Source organism: Camelus bactrianus, chromosome 9 (assembly GCF_048773025.1).
Source record: "Camelus bactrianus isolate YW-2024 breed Bactrian camel chromosome 9, ASM4877302v1, whole genome shotgun sequence".
NCBI lineage: Eukaryota > Metazoa > Chordata > Mammalia > Artiodactyla > Camelidae > Camelus > Camelus bactrianus.
This window is the reverse complement of record NC_133547.1, coordinates 14,444,956-14,463,126: the sequence shown is the minus strand read 5'-3', so window position 1 is coordinate 14,463,126 and position 18,171 is coordinate 14,444,956. Positions and strand designations below refer to the sequence as shown.

Genomic DNA, 18,171 nt, shown 5'->3' with positions numbered 1-18,171 from the left:
CGGTTCGTCTCTAGTTCCCCTCCCAAGTCCTCAGAGTCGGGCGCGGCGGGCACTCACGGAGAGGAAGCCCCGGCCCTCTGGCGCACGCAGGGTGTGGGGAGCCGGGCGCTAAGGCCTGTGCCGGCGCGCTTGTGGCCACAACGAGGTGGGGTGTACGCGCGGTCCTGAGGCCGCGACAGGTGCAGGATGCGGGACCCTTCGGGTGACCGTGGTCGGCGGTGGTGTGAGGTATGAGGGGGTGGGATTTGAGACCGCCCTTCAGAAGACAGTGCTGTTGTTACTCAGTGTGGTGGACGAGGCTTTTAATTCTGTGACCAGGCAGGAGTTTGGGTCACAGGGTAGAGCTTCATTTCTGCTGTTCTGGGCTTAACGTCGGGACTGAGGGGGTCTGTTGAAGATCTCACTTGAGAGGGTATCTGTGCCTGTGAAGACGGCGATGCCTGTATTAAGCAGAGTCGCAATCTAAGCATAGCCTGAGTTGCCTTTGTCGGGGCACCCCCACCTCTAGTGCCCAGACTCCAGTGCTTAACACAAAGTGGGTAGCAAGGTAGTGAGGGTTGCCCGCCTAGGGGCCAGTTTTAGGTTCTATCCTTTCTTGGGATCTTTATTCCTGTATCTCTGCTTCCTCTTTTTTTCCCACTTTATAGCCAGGACCCCAGCTACAGAGAAATAGTCACCAAAATGGGAGTCAGATATTTGAGTGGTAGGATTAAGGTTACATACAAGCAAAAAGCACAAAGCTGTTTTTGGAATGAGTTTTAGGTTGGGAGTCCTAGAAAGACATGGGGAGAGCCCAGGAGTAGGATTCCTTCCTCAGAGGATCTCCCTTGGGAGCTGAGGTCAAGTTCCATGTTTCAGAACCATGAGATTCCCAAAGCTGTATCCCAAGGGAACTTGCTGTGAAAGTTTCAGCTCTGGATACAGTGACCCTGGCCTTTCCCTTTGATACTGAGAAGGGTTAGCAGTACTCCCATCTCCCCTTTATTTCCATGTAAGTATGTACGTGGTAGATGATGTGAGCTTGTGTAGTATTGAAGAATTTCTTCCAGTTTAGCCAGTCTGTACTCTAAGAAAGGTCTGGTGTTCATGAGTCCTTACTACTCTCCTTCTCACTCTTCTCCTGCAGTGCAGTTCTTGGAGAGAAGAGCCCTGAGGAAAGGAAAACATTACAGAACATATCTGAAAACCAAGCTCAGGTCAGGGATTTTGTTGTTGTTGTTATTCTCTTTGTTTTTGTTTTTCAGAAAAGGGAAATACTCACTCTCCCCCTGAAATGCTTGGGTTATTATTAGGCAGGGCCTAATATCTTGAAAATATTCCATAACCGTAATTTTTTCTACAACTTTGCATTTGTCTATGTATGTGTTCTTTTACATGGTTATTTTATAATTTATCTAACCAATAACTTTCCCAAGCAACTCCTTTTTGCTGTCCAGCTCCTCTGTCTTCACTAACTTTCTATTCCCTTTCAGGACCTTAAGGGGAACATGGGTTCCTGTTATTTCAGGGATATGCAAACATAGAAATGTGGCATTAACTTCTGCTGAGTGCAGTATAGATGACTCACCCTACTCAGGAATCTGTTCAAGGGTGTGATATAGTACTGATATACATTTAATTAACTAATCAACTGGTTCTCCCTGATTATAATATCTCTTCTATTTTCCAATTCAAAATCTGCATTCTGGGGCCATCTTAACTCTCATCACTGTGACTCACTGGGGAATGTGACTCGTTAGGGTGCTTAGCTGTCTGAAATACTCATTTAACATTCTTGGAGGTGGAAATGGGCATCCCTGCTGTGTTATTTCAAAAGTGTCATCCTAATGCTTGATGTTACTTTTTCAACTTCCTTTCTGCCTGATGACCAAGGAAATGGTCTGAATTAGCAACATCAGGCCTAAGTCCCATTTCTTCTCCTATAAGCAGGTTTTATTATTAATTAATTCCCAAGGAAAGTGTGATTTCCTTGTTGAAGCAATGGCTAGTGGAGAGGTTGGCTAACAAGAGATCCAAGCCTAGGTAAGTGAGGGGCAGCCAGTAAGAAGAATCCACTGTGTATAAAATCTTCAGACTTAAGATTTAGGACCTTTAAGGTAGTATTTGAGTCACACATTTGAAAGGCTTCATATCTATGAAGAAAGTTCTGGCCTCTTAAGCCAGAATTCAAACCACTACAACACTACATAGTGTATATTCATATCTCCTATTATTTCTTTTGCTCTCAAATAGGGAGAGATAGCTCTTATTATTTTTTTCTGATTATAAAATTAGTAGATTCTTAATAAAGAAGTTTATAGAGAATACAGAAAAGCTTAAAGTAAAGCTCACCTAGAAACAGCTTCTTTGAACATTTTATTCCAAATCATTTTACCTATTGCTCTGTGAATTAACACATGGATATAGGCATATAGGATTTTTCTTAATTTATTTTTCCTTATTTTTAAATTTTATTTTTAATTTTGTTGGGGGGTGTGTGGCATTTGGTTTATTTATTTATTTTTTAGTGGAGGTACTAGGGTTTGAACCCAGGCCCTCTTCCATGCTAACCACCACTGAGCTATACCCTCCCACAGGCATATAGGATTTTAAAATTCAGAACAAGTACACTGCAGTACTGTTTTATGAATCCTTCTTCTTCATCTAGCAAAATATAGTGAACAATTTTTCATGTCAACAAATTACAAACTTGCATAATTTTTTTACTACGTTGTTTGGATATACTATAATTTTTTAACTGTTTCCGTATTATTGTAGGATATTTTAGTTCTTTCCAGCGTTTTACCACACACTTCTTTTTTTTGTGCACATGTGTAATTGTATCTTTTGGACAGAGTCTCAGAAATACTGTTGACAATGAAGCTTTCATAGTTAAAACCAGATTTTCAGCAATATACAACATACTGTGAGACTATATAGAGATATCATCAGTCTTTTAAATCTACCGATCTAGTGGAAGTTGTGTTTATTTGATTAAATGAATTATGCATGCTCAGGTTTCACTCAGTGTAATAAAATCTGGGCTTCTGAGGCAAAAACCAGAATTGAAAGAGAACTGCTTTTGTAGTTAGAGAACTATGGATTCAAAACGTAGATCTGCCATTTACTGAACATGAATTATTTCTTTTCCTTCATTTTTAATAGGATTTTTGTACAACATAGAGTGCAGATCTTAAAATCATAGCTTGGCAATTTGTTTTTTAAACCCATACAAGCATTTGATAAAGATGAAACTTTTCAACATCCTAGAAGGCTCCCTTCATGTCTCTTCCCAATCAGCATGCCTCAAAATTAACATTGTTCTGACCTCTATCACTATAGATTTGTTTTGTCTGATTTTGAGCTTTATATAAATGGAATCATACAGTATATACTTCTGTACTCAACAGTATGTACTCTCTTACTCAACATTTTATCTCTAAGAGTTATTCATGTTATTTTATATAGTTTAACATTGTATAGTTTTATATTGTCTAAATGCACCATAATCTATTTATCCATTCTCCTGTTGATAGGATATTTGGGTTGTTTCCAGTTTTTGGCTATTATGAGTAAAGCTGCCTTCATGAATGTTTTTGTACTGTCTTCTGGTGTACATATTAATTCAGTTCTGTTTGCGTTATATACTCAAAAATAGAATTGCTGGGTTAGAAAGTATATATAAATTTAGCTTTAATAGATATTGCAGAATAGTGTCTGAAAGTGGTTGTTCCATTTTATATTCCCACCTGCAACGTTTTTAGGATTCCAATTGATCCACATCATAGGCAATATCTTATCTTAGTCATTCTAGTGGGTGTGTAGTGGTACATTTGGATTTAATTTGGATTCTCCTTGTGACTAATGATGCTACAAACATCAGTTCCTATGGACAATGGGATAATTTGATTATCCATAGAGCTGGGAATGAACAAAATTGAAATAAGTGAAGTTTTACAATAAAAAGTAAGTACAGAGCTAACCATACAACCCAGAAACGCCACTCTTGACCATTTATCCCAGACAAATGAAAACCTAGGTTTACACAAATACCTGTACATGAATATTCACAGCAGCTTTATTTGTAATAACCCAAAACTGAATATAACCTAAATGTCCTTCAATGATAAATTGTTAAACAAACCATTGGTTAAAATAAATGGTTAAACTATACCATGGAAAAACACTCAGCAGTAAAAAGGAATGAACCATTGAAACACACAACTTGGATCTCAAGGGAATTTTGCTGAGTGGAAAAGAGCCACTGTTTGTAAAATTACAAACAGTATGATTCCCTTTATAAAACATTCTTTAAAACGGCAAAACTATAGGGATGGAGAACAGATTAGAGGCTGCCAGGGGTTGGAGGGTAGAGAGGAGGTAGCTGTGACTACAGAAGGGTAGCACAAGGGATCCCTGGGATAGAACTGTTTTAAATCATGATGGTAGTCAGGGTAGTCACATGACTCTGCACATGTGATAAAATTGCATAGAATGAAATATACACAGAAATATACACACAAATGGGGCATGTAAAACTGGCAAAATGTAAGTAAGTACTGTGTATGATATGAATATCAAAGTCCTGGTCATGATTTTTTTTTTTTTACAGGAAGTTACCATTGAAGGAAATTGAGTGAAGTTATGTGGCTTATCTGTATATTATTTCTTAAACTGCATATAAATCTACAATGATCTCAAAATAAAAAGTTAAACTATAAGCATATAGCTGGGACAAGCAGTTTGCCATCTGGAAAAAAATAAAGTTATATCTGTACTTCATATCATACCACAAGAATAAACTCTAAATAGATCAGGGATGTAAACATTATAAATGAAACCATATAAGTCCTAGAAGAAAGCATGGATGAATTCCTCTTTAACCTCAGGGTAGGAAGAAACTTTCTCATTATGACTCAGAAAACAGACACAATAAAAGAAAATATTGAAAATTTTGAAATATTCAAGATTTGACTACATTAAAAAAACATAATCAAAAGACAATTTATAAATTGGAAGAAAATATTTGTAAGATTTATCACAGATAAAGGCTAATATTCCTATATTAGTGTGCTAGGGCTGCCATAACAAAATACCACAGACTGGGTGGCTTAAACAACAGAAATTAATTTTCTCACAGTTCTAGAGGCTGGAGGTCCAAGATCAACATGTTGGCAGGTTTGGTTTCTCCTGAGGTCTCTTCTTGACCCGTCACTGTGTCTTCATAGGGCCTTTTCTCCTATGCTGGCATCCCTGGGGTGTCTCTCTCTCTGTATGTCCTAATCTCCTCTTCTTCTAAGGACACTAGTTAGATTGGATTAAGGCATGTCCTAATCTCCTCTTCTTCTAAGGACACTAGTTAGATTGGATTAAGGCCTATCCTATCAGCCTCATTTTAACTAAATTACCTTCTTAAAGGCCCTATCTCCAAATACAGTCACATTCCAGGGTACTGAGGATTAGGGCTTCCACATATGAATGGGGAAGGGAGAGGACATAATTCAAACCATAGAATTCCTAATATTTAAAGAAGCTCTTTATTTCACATTGTATACCAATATTGAATCATTATGTTATACATCTGAAATATAACGTATATGTTAATTATACCTAATTAAAAAAACCCTTAAAATTGAAGGAAAGACTAAAAAAGCTTGACTGAAAAAATGGATAAAAGAAATGAATAAACAATTCACAAAAAAATGTAAAAGTGACCCTTAAATGTATGAAAAGAGAAATGCAAATTAAAATGATACTGAAATCATTTTTTCATCTATCATAATGGCAAAAATTTTAAGGTATAACGACGTATTTTGTTAGTAAGACAGGGGTGTAATGGGCTGAATGGTGACCTCAAAAACAGATGTCCATTTTGTAATTTCTGGTAATTTATTTGGAAAAAGGGTTTTTGTATGTCTACAAAATGAGGAATTCATCTTGGATTGTCTGGGTGGACCCTAACTAATCTAATGACAAATACCCTTGTAAGAGTGAGACAGAGAGAGTTTGACAGAGCAGGAGGAAGTGGCAGTGTAGCCATGGAGGCAGAGATTGGAGTGGTAGGGCTACAGGTAAAGAAATACCTTCCACCAGAAGTTGGAAGAGGCAAAGAATAGATTCTCCCCTAATCTCTAGAGGGAGTCTGGCCCTGCTGACACCGAGATTTTGGACTTCTTGGCCTAGAACTATGAGAGAGAATAAATATCTATTGTTTTAAGTTACCCAGTTTGTGATGACTTGTTACAGCAGCCATAGGAACCTAATAGGAGATTAGTCTCATATATTGCTGGTACAAGCCTTATAGTGGGGAATTTGGCAGCATGTATAAAAAGTATCTACATGTTTACCTGTCATCTAATTTTAGAAATTTACCCTGAAGGTATGCCTTCATCTTTTCAAAAATACAGCCATTATAGTGGATGCACTAGACCTTTACCTATTGGCATGGAAAAATGTTCACTAGATTTAAGTAAGGAAGGTATGTTTCAGAACAGCAACATTTAGCCAATTTTGGTTTTGAAAGGAAAGTCTATGTATAGAAGGAGGGTAAAGAGATTTACAATAAAATGTTTGCAGTGGGCAATCATTATTTTAGGATTCTGTTTTCTGAATTTTAACTTAGTGTCTATTTCTTTTATAATCATAAATTCTGAAGGCTAATCCTTCTCTCTTTGGAACTGGAGGGAATTACAGAAGGAGCTATGGACACAGTGACACATGGGGATGATGGTGACATACCTTTGGGAACTCAGGCTGGAGGGACTTCAGTTCTCTCTGCTGGCTTCTGAGAAGTCTTCTCAAACAACAACTTAAAGTTCTGATTCTTCACACCAGCTGAGCTTTTATTGCAATGGCTTCCCTCTTTCTGGAGCTGGCTTACTCGCTGCTTTCTCTAGCATTCAGGGCTGTCTCCTTTTTAGCAATGGGGAAATCACATCTCCCTTAGAGATACAAAGTGCTGTATTTAGGAAAAGAAGTGGGACTTGGATCTGCTGTGGTGATGTCAACCAAGGAAGAGGAAGAGAAGGGCCAGAGCAAGACAAGGTCACCTTAGGTGTCAAGAAAATGAAGCCTCAGTAATAACAGTTGTTTGTTTCCAATTATATAAACGTCAAATCAGTTCTCCAAAGGCTCTCCAGAGAGTTGTAATGAAGCAAAGTACTTACAGCAGGCAGATTATAAATAATGAGGGGAAATATTCTCAACTGGCAAAACCAGACTCCAACATCAGATCCTTGTGGTTACATCTCTGAGCATGGTTCAGGCATTTACTTTCCGTCTGGGAGAACTTGATAGACATCTTCAGAAGTGACAGTCCTGCAAATGACAAAAACACTCCAACTCTGGAAAGCCTAGTCCCATGTGAGCCTGGGAGAACAGGGAGGGTGGGCCAGACACAAGAGCTTGGCAGCATGTAGAAGGAGTTTCTCTGGCATGGTTCAGCTTTCTGAGTCTGGAATAAAGTAGTTTAATAAATTCCAGAACTTCCTTACAACAACGTATTAAGTGGTCATTAAAAATTAAATTGTAGAATAACTAAAAAATACAGACAAATTCAAAATGTACTGACAGTGGCTAAAGCAGGTTACTACACAATATGTACAACAATCCCATTTATCAAAATCTACATATTACAGAGGGAATGTCAGACATCAACAATAAAAGAAAAACATCTGGATTTATACCTCTAAACGTTAACACGTGATTTGTAGCTTATGACAGCATCATTTTTTTTTTTGGTTTAAGTATACTTCCACAAACTTACATAAATTTAAACTTAAGTATACTTCCTATTGTCTTTACAAGAACTAGGTACTTTAGGATATAGATTTTAAGGAATTTTATTAAAGGGAAGTTCTTTTTTAAAATAGATGAAAATACACAGTTGTAAATCTTTAGGTTAGATTCACAGCTCAGGATATTCTAAACACAGCTGCACGTGAATGATTTCTTGTATGTTTCTTTCCAACAAACTGTTGGTTTCTAAGCATGCCTGTGGGTGTTCTGCCTAGAAAAGAAAAGCTAAGAGGCTCAAAGTTTGGTCTTGCTGCTTTGTTTTATTTTCTTGACAGGATTTATTTCATTTCTGAAAAATTAGCCATAATGCCATGTATCCTGTGAGAGAATCGCCTTACTCCATTTGTTTCCCTTTGGACCCAACATCAAGAGATTCAAAACTATAAGACATTAACTTGACTAGAAAAAATTCATTTACACCCAGAATTCCTGTGAATTCACGATAATTTGGACATGGAAGCATGCAGGACACAGAGCAGAAGGCATAGAGTTGGAAAATAGTAGAATCTAGCAATTAAAGACTGAGGGCTATGGAATTTAAATTCTGGTTCTCTCTCTCAAGAACTCTGTGACATTTCACAAGTTATTTCAGCTCTTGATGCCTCATTTGTCTCATCAGTTTACTGGGAATGGTAATGATACCTCCCTCATAGGGTTCGCATGAGGATTAAATGAGATAATATATGTAAAATACTTGGACTAGTGTATTTGTCAGGGTTCTCCAGACAAACCGAACCAACAGGGTATATGTATATGTGTGCATGTATATGTGTGCATGCACACGTGTGCGCGTGTGTTTGTGTGTGTGTGTGTGTGTGTGTGTGTGTGTGTGTGTGTGTGTGTGTAAAGAAGGAGAGAAATTGAGAGATTTTAATGAATTGGCTCATGAGATTGTGAGAGGGAGAGATTTTAAAGAATCAGCTAATGAGATTTCAGAGGCTTGTTAAATCCAAAATCTGCAGGACAGACCAGCATGTTGAACACCCAGGGAATAGTTGTAGTTCAAGTCCAAAAGCTCTCAGCTGGCAGAGTTCTTCTTGCTCTGATGAGGCCCACCCACATTATGAAGGGTAATCTATTCTACTCAAAGTCCACTGATTTAAATGTTAATCTCATTCAAAAAACATTTTCACAGAAGCATCCAGAATGATGTTTGACCCAATATCTAGGCATTATGGCCCAGCCAAACTGGTACATGAAATTAACCATCATAAGTCCATGCCTTGTCAGCTTGGCACCTATATGCATCTCCTTAAGCCGTATTTAATCTCTGAGTAAAGACAATAACAAGGTCCTACCTCCACCTTACATCATTCAACTATCCTGCATACAACCAAAAAATACACCAACCCTTTCCCCAGAAGAGGTTGCAAAGTCCTTGGGTGATGTTTACTCTTCTTGATATCTCATAACTTAAATATTACGATGTAAAGTTAATAGTACTTAAACAGAAAAGATCAGTACCTCTTATGTTACATGATAAAAGGATAAAAAAGGGAAGAAGACAAAGATATTTCCTATACACATATACACCAATACAACAAAATAAGCAAGATGACAGTTACATTCCTCATGTTTGAAACTGGTCACACAGTTGTAGTTGGCATTTATAACTACCTTCTCCCCCTACCCATACCGTATTCCCTTTGCCCTCAGCAAGCACCTCAGCTGGTCATGGTTCTTTATTTGATGGGGTGACCCAAATATTCATTCTTGAAGAATGTAACCCATCAGTCATCCTGCCTAATTAGTGTTGTGATTTTCCATTCACTTTAATCATAGGGCATGTTAATACTAGGAGATGCCCCAAAAGCTCTCCTATACTCAGGACATACTTTTCCTTACCTCCCTTGTAGAGTAGCAGTACAACTTCCCCTTGGTAGTCAAGATCAACCACCCCAGCCAACAGAGTAACTCCCTTGTTTGCCTGTTGATTCAGAGGGTTAAGGAGCCCCAAATGGCTGGGTAGCAGCCTTAACTTCCAGTTCAATGGAATCATTTTGTTTCCTGGTGGAAACATTCCCCTGAATGGAACTAAAGACCTCTGGGCAGCAGAGCACAGGTTGTGGGGACAGAAAACAAAAATTTTACTATTGGGCTACTAGGGGCAATAATGAGTGATTGTCACTCCCATTTCTTGATTCCTGGCCTTGTGAATCCCGGCCATGGGAGAAACAGCACCAGATATTGGATGCTGATCCAGAGCATATACAGCCTTCTAGAGAACCTTGCCTCAGCCCTGCAAGATACGCCACCCAGCTGGCATTGTAAACTGGGTCTTTAAAAGGTCATTCCATTGTTCTGTCAGGCCATCAGGATGGTGGAAAACATGGTAAGACCAATGAATTCATGTGGACAGGCCCCTTTGCTGTTTTTCATCTGCTGTGATACGAGTTTCTTGATCAGAAGCAATGCTGCATGGAATACCATGACAGTGCATCAGGCATTCTTCAAGTCCACAGATGGTAGTTTTGGCAGAAGCATTATGTGTAGTAAAAGCACACATCTGTATCGGGAGTATCTATTCCACTGAGAACAAGATGCTGCCCTTTCCATGATGGAAGCAGTCCAGTGTAATCAACCTGCCACAGGGAATGGTGCCATACTGGGGACTTACCGTTGGTCTCTGCTGTTGACAGATTAGGCAGTCAGCAATGGCTATAACCAGGCACAGCCTTGGTGTTGAACCCATGCATAAACTCCATCATTGGCACCATGACCACTTTGTTCATGAGCCCACTGGGTGATGACAGGGTGTCTGAGGAAAGAAACTGGTATCCACAGAATGGGTCATCCTATCCACTTTATGAAAATCCTCCTCTGCTGAGTTCACCCATTGATGAACATTCACATAGGACACATATCTTCATTTTATTCATTCAGAGAGGTTTATACCTCTGCCAGACTTCCATGTCACCAACTTTCCAATCATATTCCTTCCAAGTCCCTGACCATCCAGTGAAACCATTCGCCACAGCCTATGAATTGATATATAATTACACATCTGGCCATTTCTCCTTCCAAACAAAATAAATAACCAAGTGCACTGTTTGAAGTGCTACCCAATAAGAGGATTACATGTGCCTTCACCGTGTGCTCAGCTCAGTCAAAATGCCACTTTCATTTGATGATGAAGTGCTGCTATGTGCCCTCAACTTAATGGCTTGGTGGGTCAGATTACATCCGGTTCATGATGGGCAGCTCAGGTTGTGTGGTAACTTGGTGGCCCTTGGATAAGTGTTCAAGCTCTACAAAGGCCCAGTAGCAGGCCAAAAGCTGCTTCTCAAAAGGAGAGTACTTAACTGCAGAGGATGGCAGGGCTTTGATTCAAATCCTAAGGGCCTATGCTGTGATTCACCTATAGGTTCCTACAAATGGCCCCAAACAGCATCCCTATCTGCCATTGATACCTCAAGCACCATTGGATCTGCTGGGCCATATGACCCAAGTGGCAAAGCAGCTTGCAGTCGTCTGGACCTGTTGCAGAATTGCAGAGCCTTCTCATTCTGGGCCTTACTTTTAGGGGCCAGTCAATAAATGAAGGGAAGTAACACACCCAGGTGAGGAATATGTTGCCTCCAAAATCCAGATGCTTACTAGGCTTTGTGCCTCTTTTTTTGGTTGGAGGAGGGCCCAGATGCAACAACCTATCCTTCACCTTAGAAAGGATATCGTGACATACCCCACATCACTGAATCTCTAGAAATTTCACTGATGTAGAAGGCCCTGGAGTTTTTTTGTTGGATTGATTTTTCCACCCTCTGACACACAAATGTCTTACCAATAATTCTGGAGTAGTTGCCACTTCTTGCTCACTGGGCCCAGTCTACATATTGTCATCAGTGAAGTGGACCAGCATGGCATCTTGTGGAAGGGAAAAGTAGCACAATCCCTTTGAACTAAATTATGACACAGGGCTGGAGAGTTGATATACCCCTGAGGTAGGACACTGAAGCGGTATTGCTGACCTTGCCAGCTGAAAGCAAATGTTTCTGGTTGTCGTTATTAACAGGGATAGAGAAAAAAAATTGCCAGATTAGTTGTCGCATACCAGGTACCAGGGAATTTGTTAATTTGCTCAAGGAATGAAACCATATTCGGTATAGCAGCTGCAATATAAGTCACCACCTGGTTAAGCTTACAATAATCCATTGTCACTCTCCAATATCCATCTGTCTTCTGCACAGGCCAGATGGGAAAGTTGAATGTGGATGTGGTGGGAATCACCACCCCTGCATATTTCAAGTCCTTAATGGTGGCACTGATCTCTGCAGTCCCTCCAAGAATGCAGTATTTCTTTCGGTTTACTATTTTATTAGGCGGAAGCAGTTCTAGTAACTTCCACTGATCCTTTCCGACCATAATAGCCCACATTCAACTGGGCAGGGAACCAATGTGGGGATTCTTACAGTTGCTGAGTGTGTCTGTCCCAATTACCCATTCCAGAACTGAGGGGAAAACCACAGGATGGGTTCAGGCACCCACTGGGCCCACTGTGAGATGGAATTGAGCTAAAACTCCATCGATCATCTGACTTCCATATGCTCCTACTATGACTGGTAGGCCTCTGTGATGTTTTGAGTCTCCTGAAATTAGTGTCAGTTCAGAGTCAGTGTCCAGTAATCCCTGAAAGGCTATTTCCGTTTCCTCAACTTATAGTCATCCTGATAAAGGCTGTAGATTCCTTTGGGAAGGCTTATGGGGATAATTAACAATATCAATTGTTTGCAGTGTACCAGGATCTCTCATTCAAGGGGTTCTAGGTCTGTACAGTGGGTCAAGTCTGGGAATTGATTGAGGGGCCATGACTCTGTTTTTATTACTGAAGTTAGGCTTTTGTTCACTTGACCTAGGACTCTTCTACTTATACAGATCAAGTTAGGAATTTAGTAGACTTTGCATCTATTCACTTCCACCAAAGAATATCAACCAAACTCCCAGTTACCATATAACAGAGATTAAAAAAAAAAAAATCTTTCATGGTCATTTTGTGTTCTTCATCACAATAAATTGTTTCATATTTTTAAAATCAAGTTTTAAGTATTATTAGATTTTAAAAAATTTCCCTTGGAAATTTAATGTTCAAGTAAAACTGATGCTTCAGGAAGCTTAACCATTATCTTTTTAGAGGTAAGTAAAGTGAGGTTTAAAGTAGGTATCATCATCTCATACTCAATCTGACACACTCCTAATATTGCAGTCTCTCATATTCTTAGTAAATTCAGATCATAGCCACATACACTATCTTCCAGATTTTAACTTTGATGTATCGCATTCTAACACACACAAACACATTTACCAAAACTCTCACATGACCTCTTACTCAGTCATACTCAGTTCAAACAAGCTCAAAGTCACAGAGTTATAATCACCAGCCCTTTCATTGTCATACAATTCATCCAGAGACTTGGGTACTGTGGCTAACCACCTTCACATACTTCATATATTTCACTCAATACCCTCTCCCAAGTGCAAACCATTTCACATACATGGATCAGAAACAGAAGCACAACTACATGTACTCACAGATACTACATTTCTTCACACTTAAGAGATGGGGTTTCTGGCCTCTCAGAAAGGTTGAAAATCTTTACCATAGATGTGTCCCTTCTGGCAGATAATCTGTACTAGTTTCCATCCCTCTCAGTTAATTCCAGCCTCTCACACACACCTAGACACACAGTCACCTCACACCTCTCTCCCCCAACCCCCACACGTAAGGCTTAGAACCAACGTGACCTGCCTCAGGGATCTGTGATTCATCCACCTGGGTCCCTCTTAGTCCCGACAGACCAACTTCCTCCATTCTCCCGTGGAATTCACCTGCAGACACTCGCCACAGCCAAAGCCTCCGGGTGGTCAGAGGTAGACCCAGCACAAACAGCCTTCCACCAAATGTTACAAGGTCACTGTCGGCGTAGCCCCGTCGCGCGCAAGCCTGTGTAATCAATTACATGGTCTCAAACCACTCACACATTAGTACCATCATAGTCACTGCGCGTGGCAGCTCACCTCCTGAACCTACAACAGTAGGCGGCCCATCCACTAAGTCAAACGGTCTCAAAACCATTTCACGTACTAATTTCCTCATGCAGGACACCTGCACAGTCGGTGTCATGTAATCCTCTCTCGATCTTTAGACGCACCCTCGGACACGTACGGACTCAATACACATCTCGCATCACAGCCGCACAGAACAGGCCAGATCACTCCGCGTCAGACAACCGCAGTTCTCTGAAGCCGGACTCCCACGAGTGTCCACGTGGAGAGGGTGGGGACAGCCACCGTGTTGGGCCTGAAATCCGTCCTCAGAGAAACCTGAGGTCCCGAATTTATATCCCCAAACCAGGTGTTAGCCACGCAAACTGGGCAGTTGTGGCGTCACTCCAGGCCCAAGTGAAATAACGGAGGTGCAGCCTGAAGCCTGGAGGAAAACACACCTCGTTAGCCTCCCGGACTCTTTCCTCTCGGACTGCGTTGCCCGGGGGACGCAACTGGCCGAAGCTACTTCTGGTGGGAGCGTCGTTTGAATGGTCGGCCGCAGAGGCAGCTGAGGGCTTCCCAAGACCGGTTGAGTTGGCAAAGCTCAACGTGCGGCCTCTCCTGGAATTGCAATCAGGATATGGACCAGAGCTCCTCCTGAGGATGCTGAATGTAAGGAATTGTGTAGCCCCAAGGCCAGGCAAGTGGAGTGTCTGGAGTGTTAGGCCTCTGAGTGCAGGAGAGGGAGAGTAGATTAGGTTGTTGAGTGCGTGACGGAATTTCGTCTTCAGACTAAGTGTATTTGGCTGTTTGTTGTGACAGCAACTGGATTTGTGCTTTTGTGACAGTGTAATTGTGTGCATGGCCATATGTGTAAATGGAGTTTGTATGTGATTGTGACCATGATTGCGGGTGGCTATTTCTGTAAGCCCCATTCACTTAGATAAAAGAAAATCACATTTACCAAAGCTTTATACCCAGACAGTTAGGGAGATTCTAGTAGCCACCTGTATTCATACATACATCATAAAGCCAAAATCACATAATCCACCTCGTGTTTATCATCATCACACCACCTCAGACAAAGCGACATATATAGTAAACAACCCCCCCAAACCCAAAAAACTACCATTATTCCTACTTAGGCCTCATCCCCAACAATTATCTGAAGAGTTAACACACATCACCAAGAATCACAGGAGCATAGTCTTCATGGCCAGACAGCGTCAACTCCGTATCACATTCAAGGTCACACAAGGTTGAGCTTCATGAAAAGCCTAGTATCTCATAATTTTTCTCTACTTCACTACTTCTGCCATTCCCTTTTAGAAAAACACTTAAAATATAGTTGGAAAGAATGACACTGTTGCACATCCAAAAACTGTCTTAAGATGACTAGGTGCTGCTTTTTTACCTGATTGTTCATATTAACCTTAAAAATTTCTTTGTTATATTGCTTCATTTAAAGTAAAAGTTATCTATAATTCTTCAACTACTCAGAACATTTTATTGCAAATGCTTTCAGCCTCCTTATGTACGCATATGCTTATGTACATTAGTCTTTTTTTCCCAAAGATTAGACTACAATACACATTGTTTTGTAATTTCTTATTAAAAGGTATTTAGGTCTTTTTTCTGTACTTAAGGATAAATTTCAGAAGGTTTTCTGGAATGTAATTCTTTAATTTTCACCAGTACTTCAAACTAAAGACTCAAGTATTTATTTTGCCTTGGAAATTTTTGTTCTATTTATTTCTTCTTTTTTATTGGTGTTGTTTTTGTCTCTATTTTTGAAATTCCTATTACACATGCACTAGGTCTTTTGAGTCATTTTCTATTTCCTTGATCTTTTCATAATGTCCATTTCCTTTTCTTTTTCCTCTTAATTCAGTGAGAATCTAGTCAGGGTAGGTCTGAGCAGGCCAGTTGGGTCCATTTTATCACAGCGTTGGGACGCTGGCCTGCCTCTCTAAATCCTTCCTGCTAAATCCAGTATAGATTCAAGAAATCCATACTGGTATAGCTGAATTCCTTCCTTGTTTTAAGTAAGTTTGAGATTTGCCCAATTTCTCTTCAATCTTTTATGTATGTATGTATGGGGTCTAGAGTAGGAGACATGAAGTGGGGAAAATACCATTCTAAATTAAAATTAGTACATTGCAAATGGAAGCTCAGAGGCAAGATCATCTCATTCATCTCTTGTTTTTTTTTTAAATCCCCTTATTCAGCAACACCTTCTTTGGACTATGAGTTTCTTCTAAAGTGGAACCAAGAAGAGGACTAATAAATACGTTGAATTCTAAAAAAGCTATGGCCCATGTAAGTTGGTGTTTTCTTGTTCCTCATTGAAAGAGCCTTTTTTTTTTTCTATAGGTCACATGAATATCTGCATTCTTTATCCTGATATTATTACCTAGCTGAATGTCATACAGTAACTTGCCAGTGGGTGAGTAAGTAATGCTGCCAGAAATTCAGGGTCTTCCTTTTTTGTTCATCTCCTCTCTAACCAGTGTTCATATTCTCATTCAATAAATCCTTACTCATTTCCTGTATGCTCAGTCTTCTGCCAGAACAAAGAGAGAACAGAAACGGTATTCTTTTGAGGGAAATAATTGGTTTGATGAAGTGATTTAACAAATATTGATTAAGCACCTACTATGTGACAGGCACTTTTCTAGATAACTAGGAATAAATTAGTGGGGGAAAAAAATCAGACATACAAATCATTCCTTGTGGAATTTGTAATGAAAGAGACAGAAAATTAATGACTTATATAGTACAAGGCTTAAGATTTAAGACACAAATAAATATATATATACACACATGTCTGTGTGTGTGTGTGTGTGTGTACGTGTGTGTGTGTGTATGTGTATGTATATGTATATGCAGTCAGCTCTCCATATCTGTGGATTTCACATCTATGGATTCAACCAACTGTGGATTGAAAGTATTCAGGAAAAAAAAATTTCAGAAAGTCCCAAAAAGCAAAAAACTTGAATTTGGTACATGCTGGCAACTATTTACATGTCATTTACATTATATAAAGTATTATAAGTAATCTAGAGATGATTTAAAGTATATGGGAGGATGTGTATAGGTTATACACAAATACTGTGCCATTTTATATGAGGACCTCGCACATCTGCAGATTTTGATATCTGCAGAGGTCCTGGAACCAATTCCCCATGGTTATCAAGGGATGACTATATATATATAAAATGAGCGACTTAATTGTATGGTAAAACTAAGACCAAAGAGCAAATATATGTCTTATCAATAACTGTATTTGAGCTTTAACTCACCTACTAAAAAAAAAAAAGGCTTTCAGATTGAGTCACGAATTAAAACTCAACTCTCTGCTTCAGACATTTAAGCAATTCAGAAAGTTTAATAAAAGAATGGACAAAGTATACCAGGCAAATTGAAACTAAAAGAAAACACACTAAAATTCAGGCCACATCACACTATTAAACATGGCAAAGAAGAATAGACACTACATAATTCTAAGGTGTAAATAGCAAAATGAAGATACAATGGTTATGAATTGCACATATATCAAATATTATAGCAGCAACTTTCCTAAAACAAACAGAAGAGCATATAGAAGAATAGACACTTGCCAGCAGTAGGGGACATAAATTAACCCTCTTAGTCAATGTCAGGTCAAGTGGACAAAATTTAGTAAGGATATTGAAGTACAAATTTACATACTCCATCAAACCTACCTTACTGATACATGTTAAATCCTAATAATGGTGAATATGCATTCCTTTCAAGTGTTTATGAACCATTCAGATAAAAATGACATATTAGGCCACAGTAAAGTCCAAAAAGTACAAATGATAAGCAATATTCCCTGAACACAGTGAAATACAACTAGAATTTAATTACAAAATCAGAAAAATAATAAAGCTATTCTTACAGCAGTTTATAAAATTTGTCTTAATAACTCCTGGATCAAAGAAGAAATATAATCTAAAAGTAAAGGATTTCTAATAATGTGATAGCACTACATATTGGAACCCATGGGATTTAGTTAAAGCAGGACTCTAAGGGAAAAGTCATAACTTTAAATGCTTCTGAAAAATAATAAAAATATGTAAGTTAAAAGTAAGTAGAGGGAAATCTGGAAGGAATTTACAAAGATAAAAATTGTGTTAGAAAACAGGAAAAAAATTTAATAAGATAAATCAAGATAGATCACTAATCTTTGAATATTAGTGATCAATGAAAAGGGACAAATATACAAAATGAAAAGTGGAAAATCCATAGAAACAAAGGAAGTTGAAAATCTTGAAAAAAATCCTTCATTTGATTCTTTGCAAATACATTTTATTTATTCACATGTATACAATTTTCAATTGCTCTCTCTTCTTGAGATCTGAATTTCTTTTTAGCCTGAAGATCTGCCCT

General features: G+C 39.1%; 1 protein-coding gene and 1 long non-coding RNA gene across 9 annotated transcripts in view; one reads left to right on the top strand and one right to left on the bottom strand.

Annotated features, from left to right (window-relative positions):
• Positions 1-88: 88 nt before the first annotated feature.
• The window catches only part of LOC105065078 (uncharacterized), a 36,975-nt gene continuing 18,892 nt past the window's right edge, over positions 89-18,171 (top strand). For 5 of the 6 annotated variants that reach the window (XR_012509380.1, XR_012509379.1, XR_012509378.1 and 2 more), the window contains exons 1-4: positions 89-228; positions 1,127-1,196; positions 14,126-14,430; positions 15,987-16,077. This is a non-coding gene — a long non-coding RNA (uncharacterized LOC105065078). Of the gene's footprint in view, positions 229-1,126; positions 1,197-14,125; positions 14,459-15,986; positions 16,078-18,171 lie in introns of all 6 variants that reach the window. The other variant, XR_012509382.1, reaches the window with a different exon arrangement.
• The window catches only part of LOC141578721 (metabotropic glycine receptor-like), a 94,995-nt gene continuing 77,043 nt past the window's right edge, over positions 220-18,171 (bottom strand). The window contains exons 3-5 of one of the 3 annotated variants that reach the window (XM_074371169.1): positions 6,718-7,432; positions 1,004-1,149; positions 220-422 (exon numbers count right to left, since the gene is read on the bottom strand). In XM_074371169.1, the coding sequence (XP_074227270.1) occupies positions 7,181-7,432 (252 nt within the window). In that variant the 3' untranslated portion in view covers positions 220-422; positions 1,004-1,149; positions 6,718-7,180. Of the gene's footprint in view, positions 1,150-6,717; positions 7,433-18,171 lie in introns of all 3 variants that reach the window. The other 2 variants (XM_074371168.1, XM_074371170.1) reach the window with 2 other exon arrangements.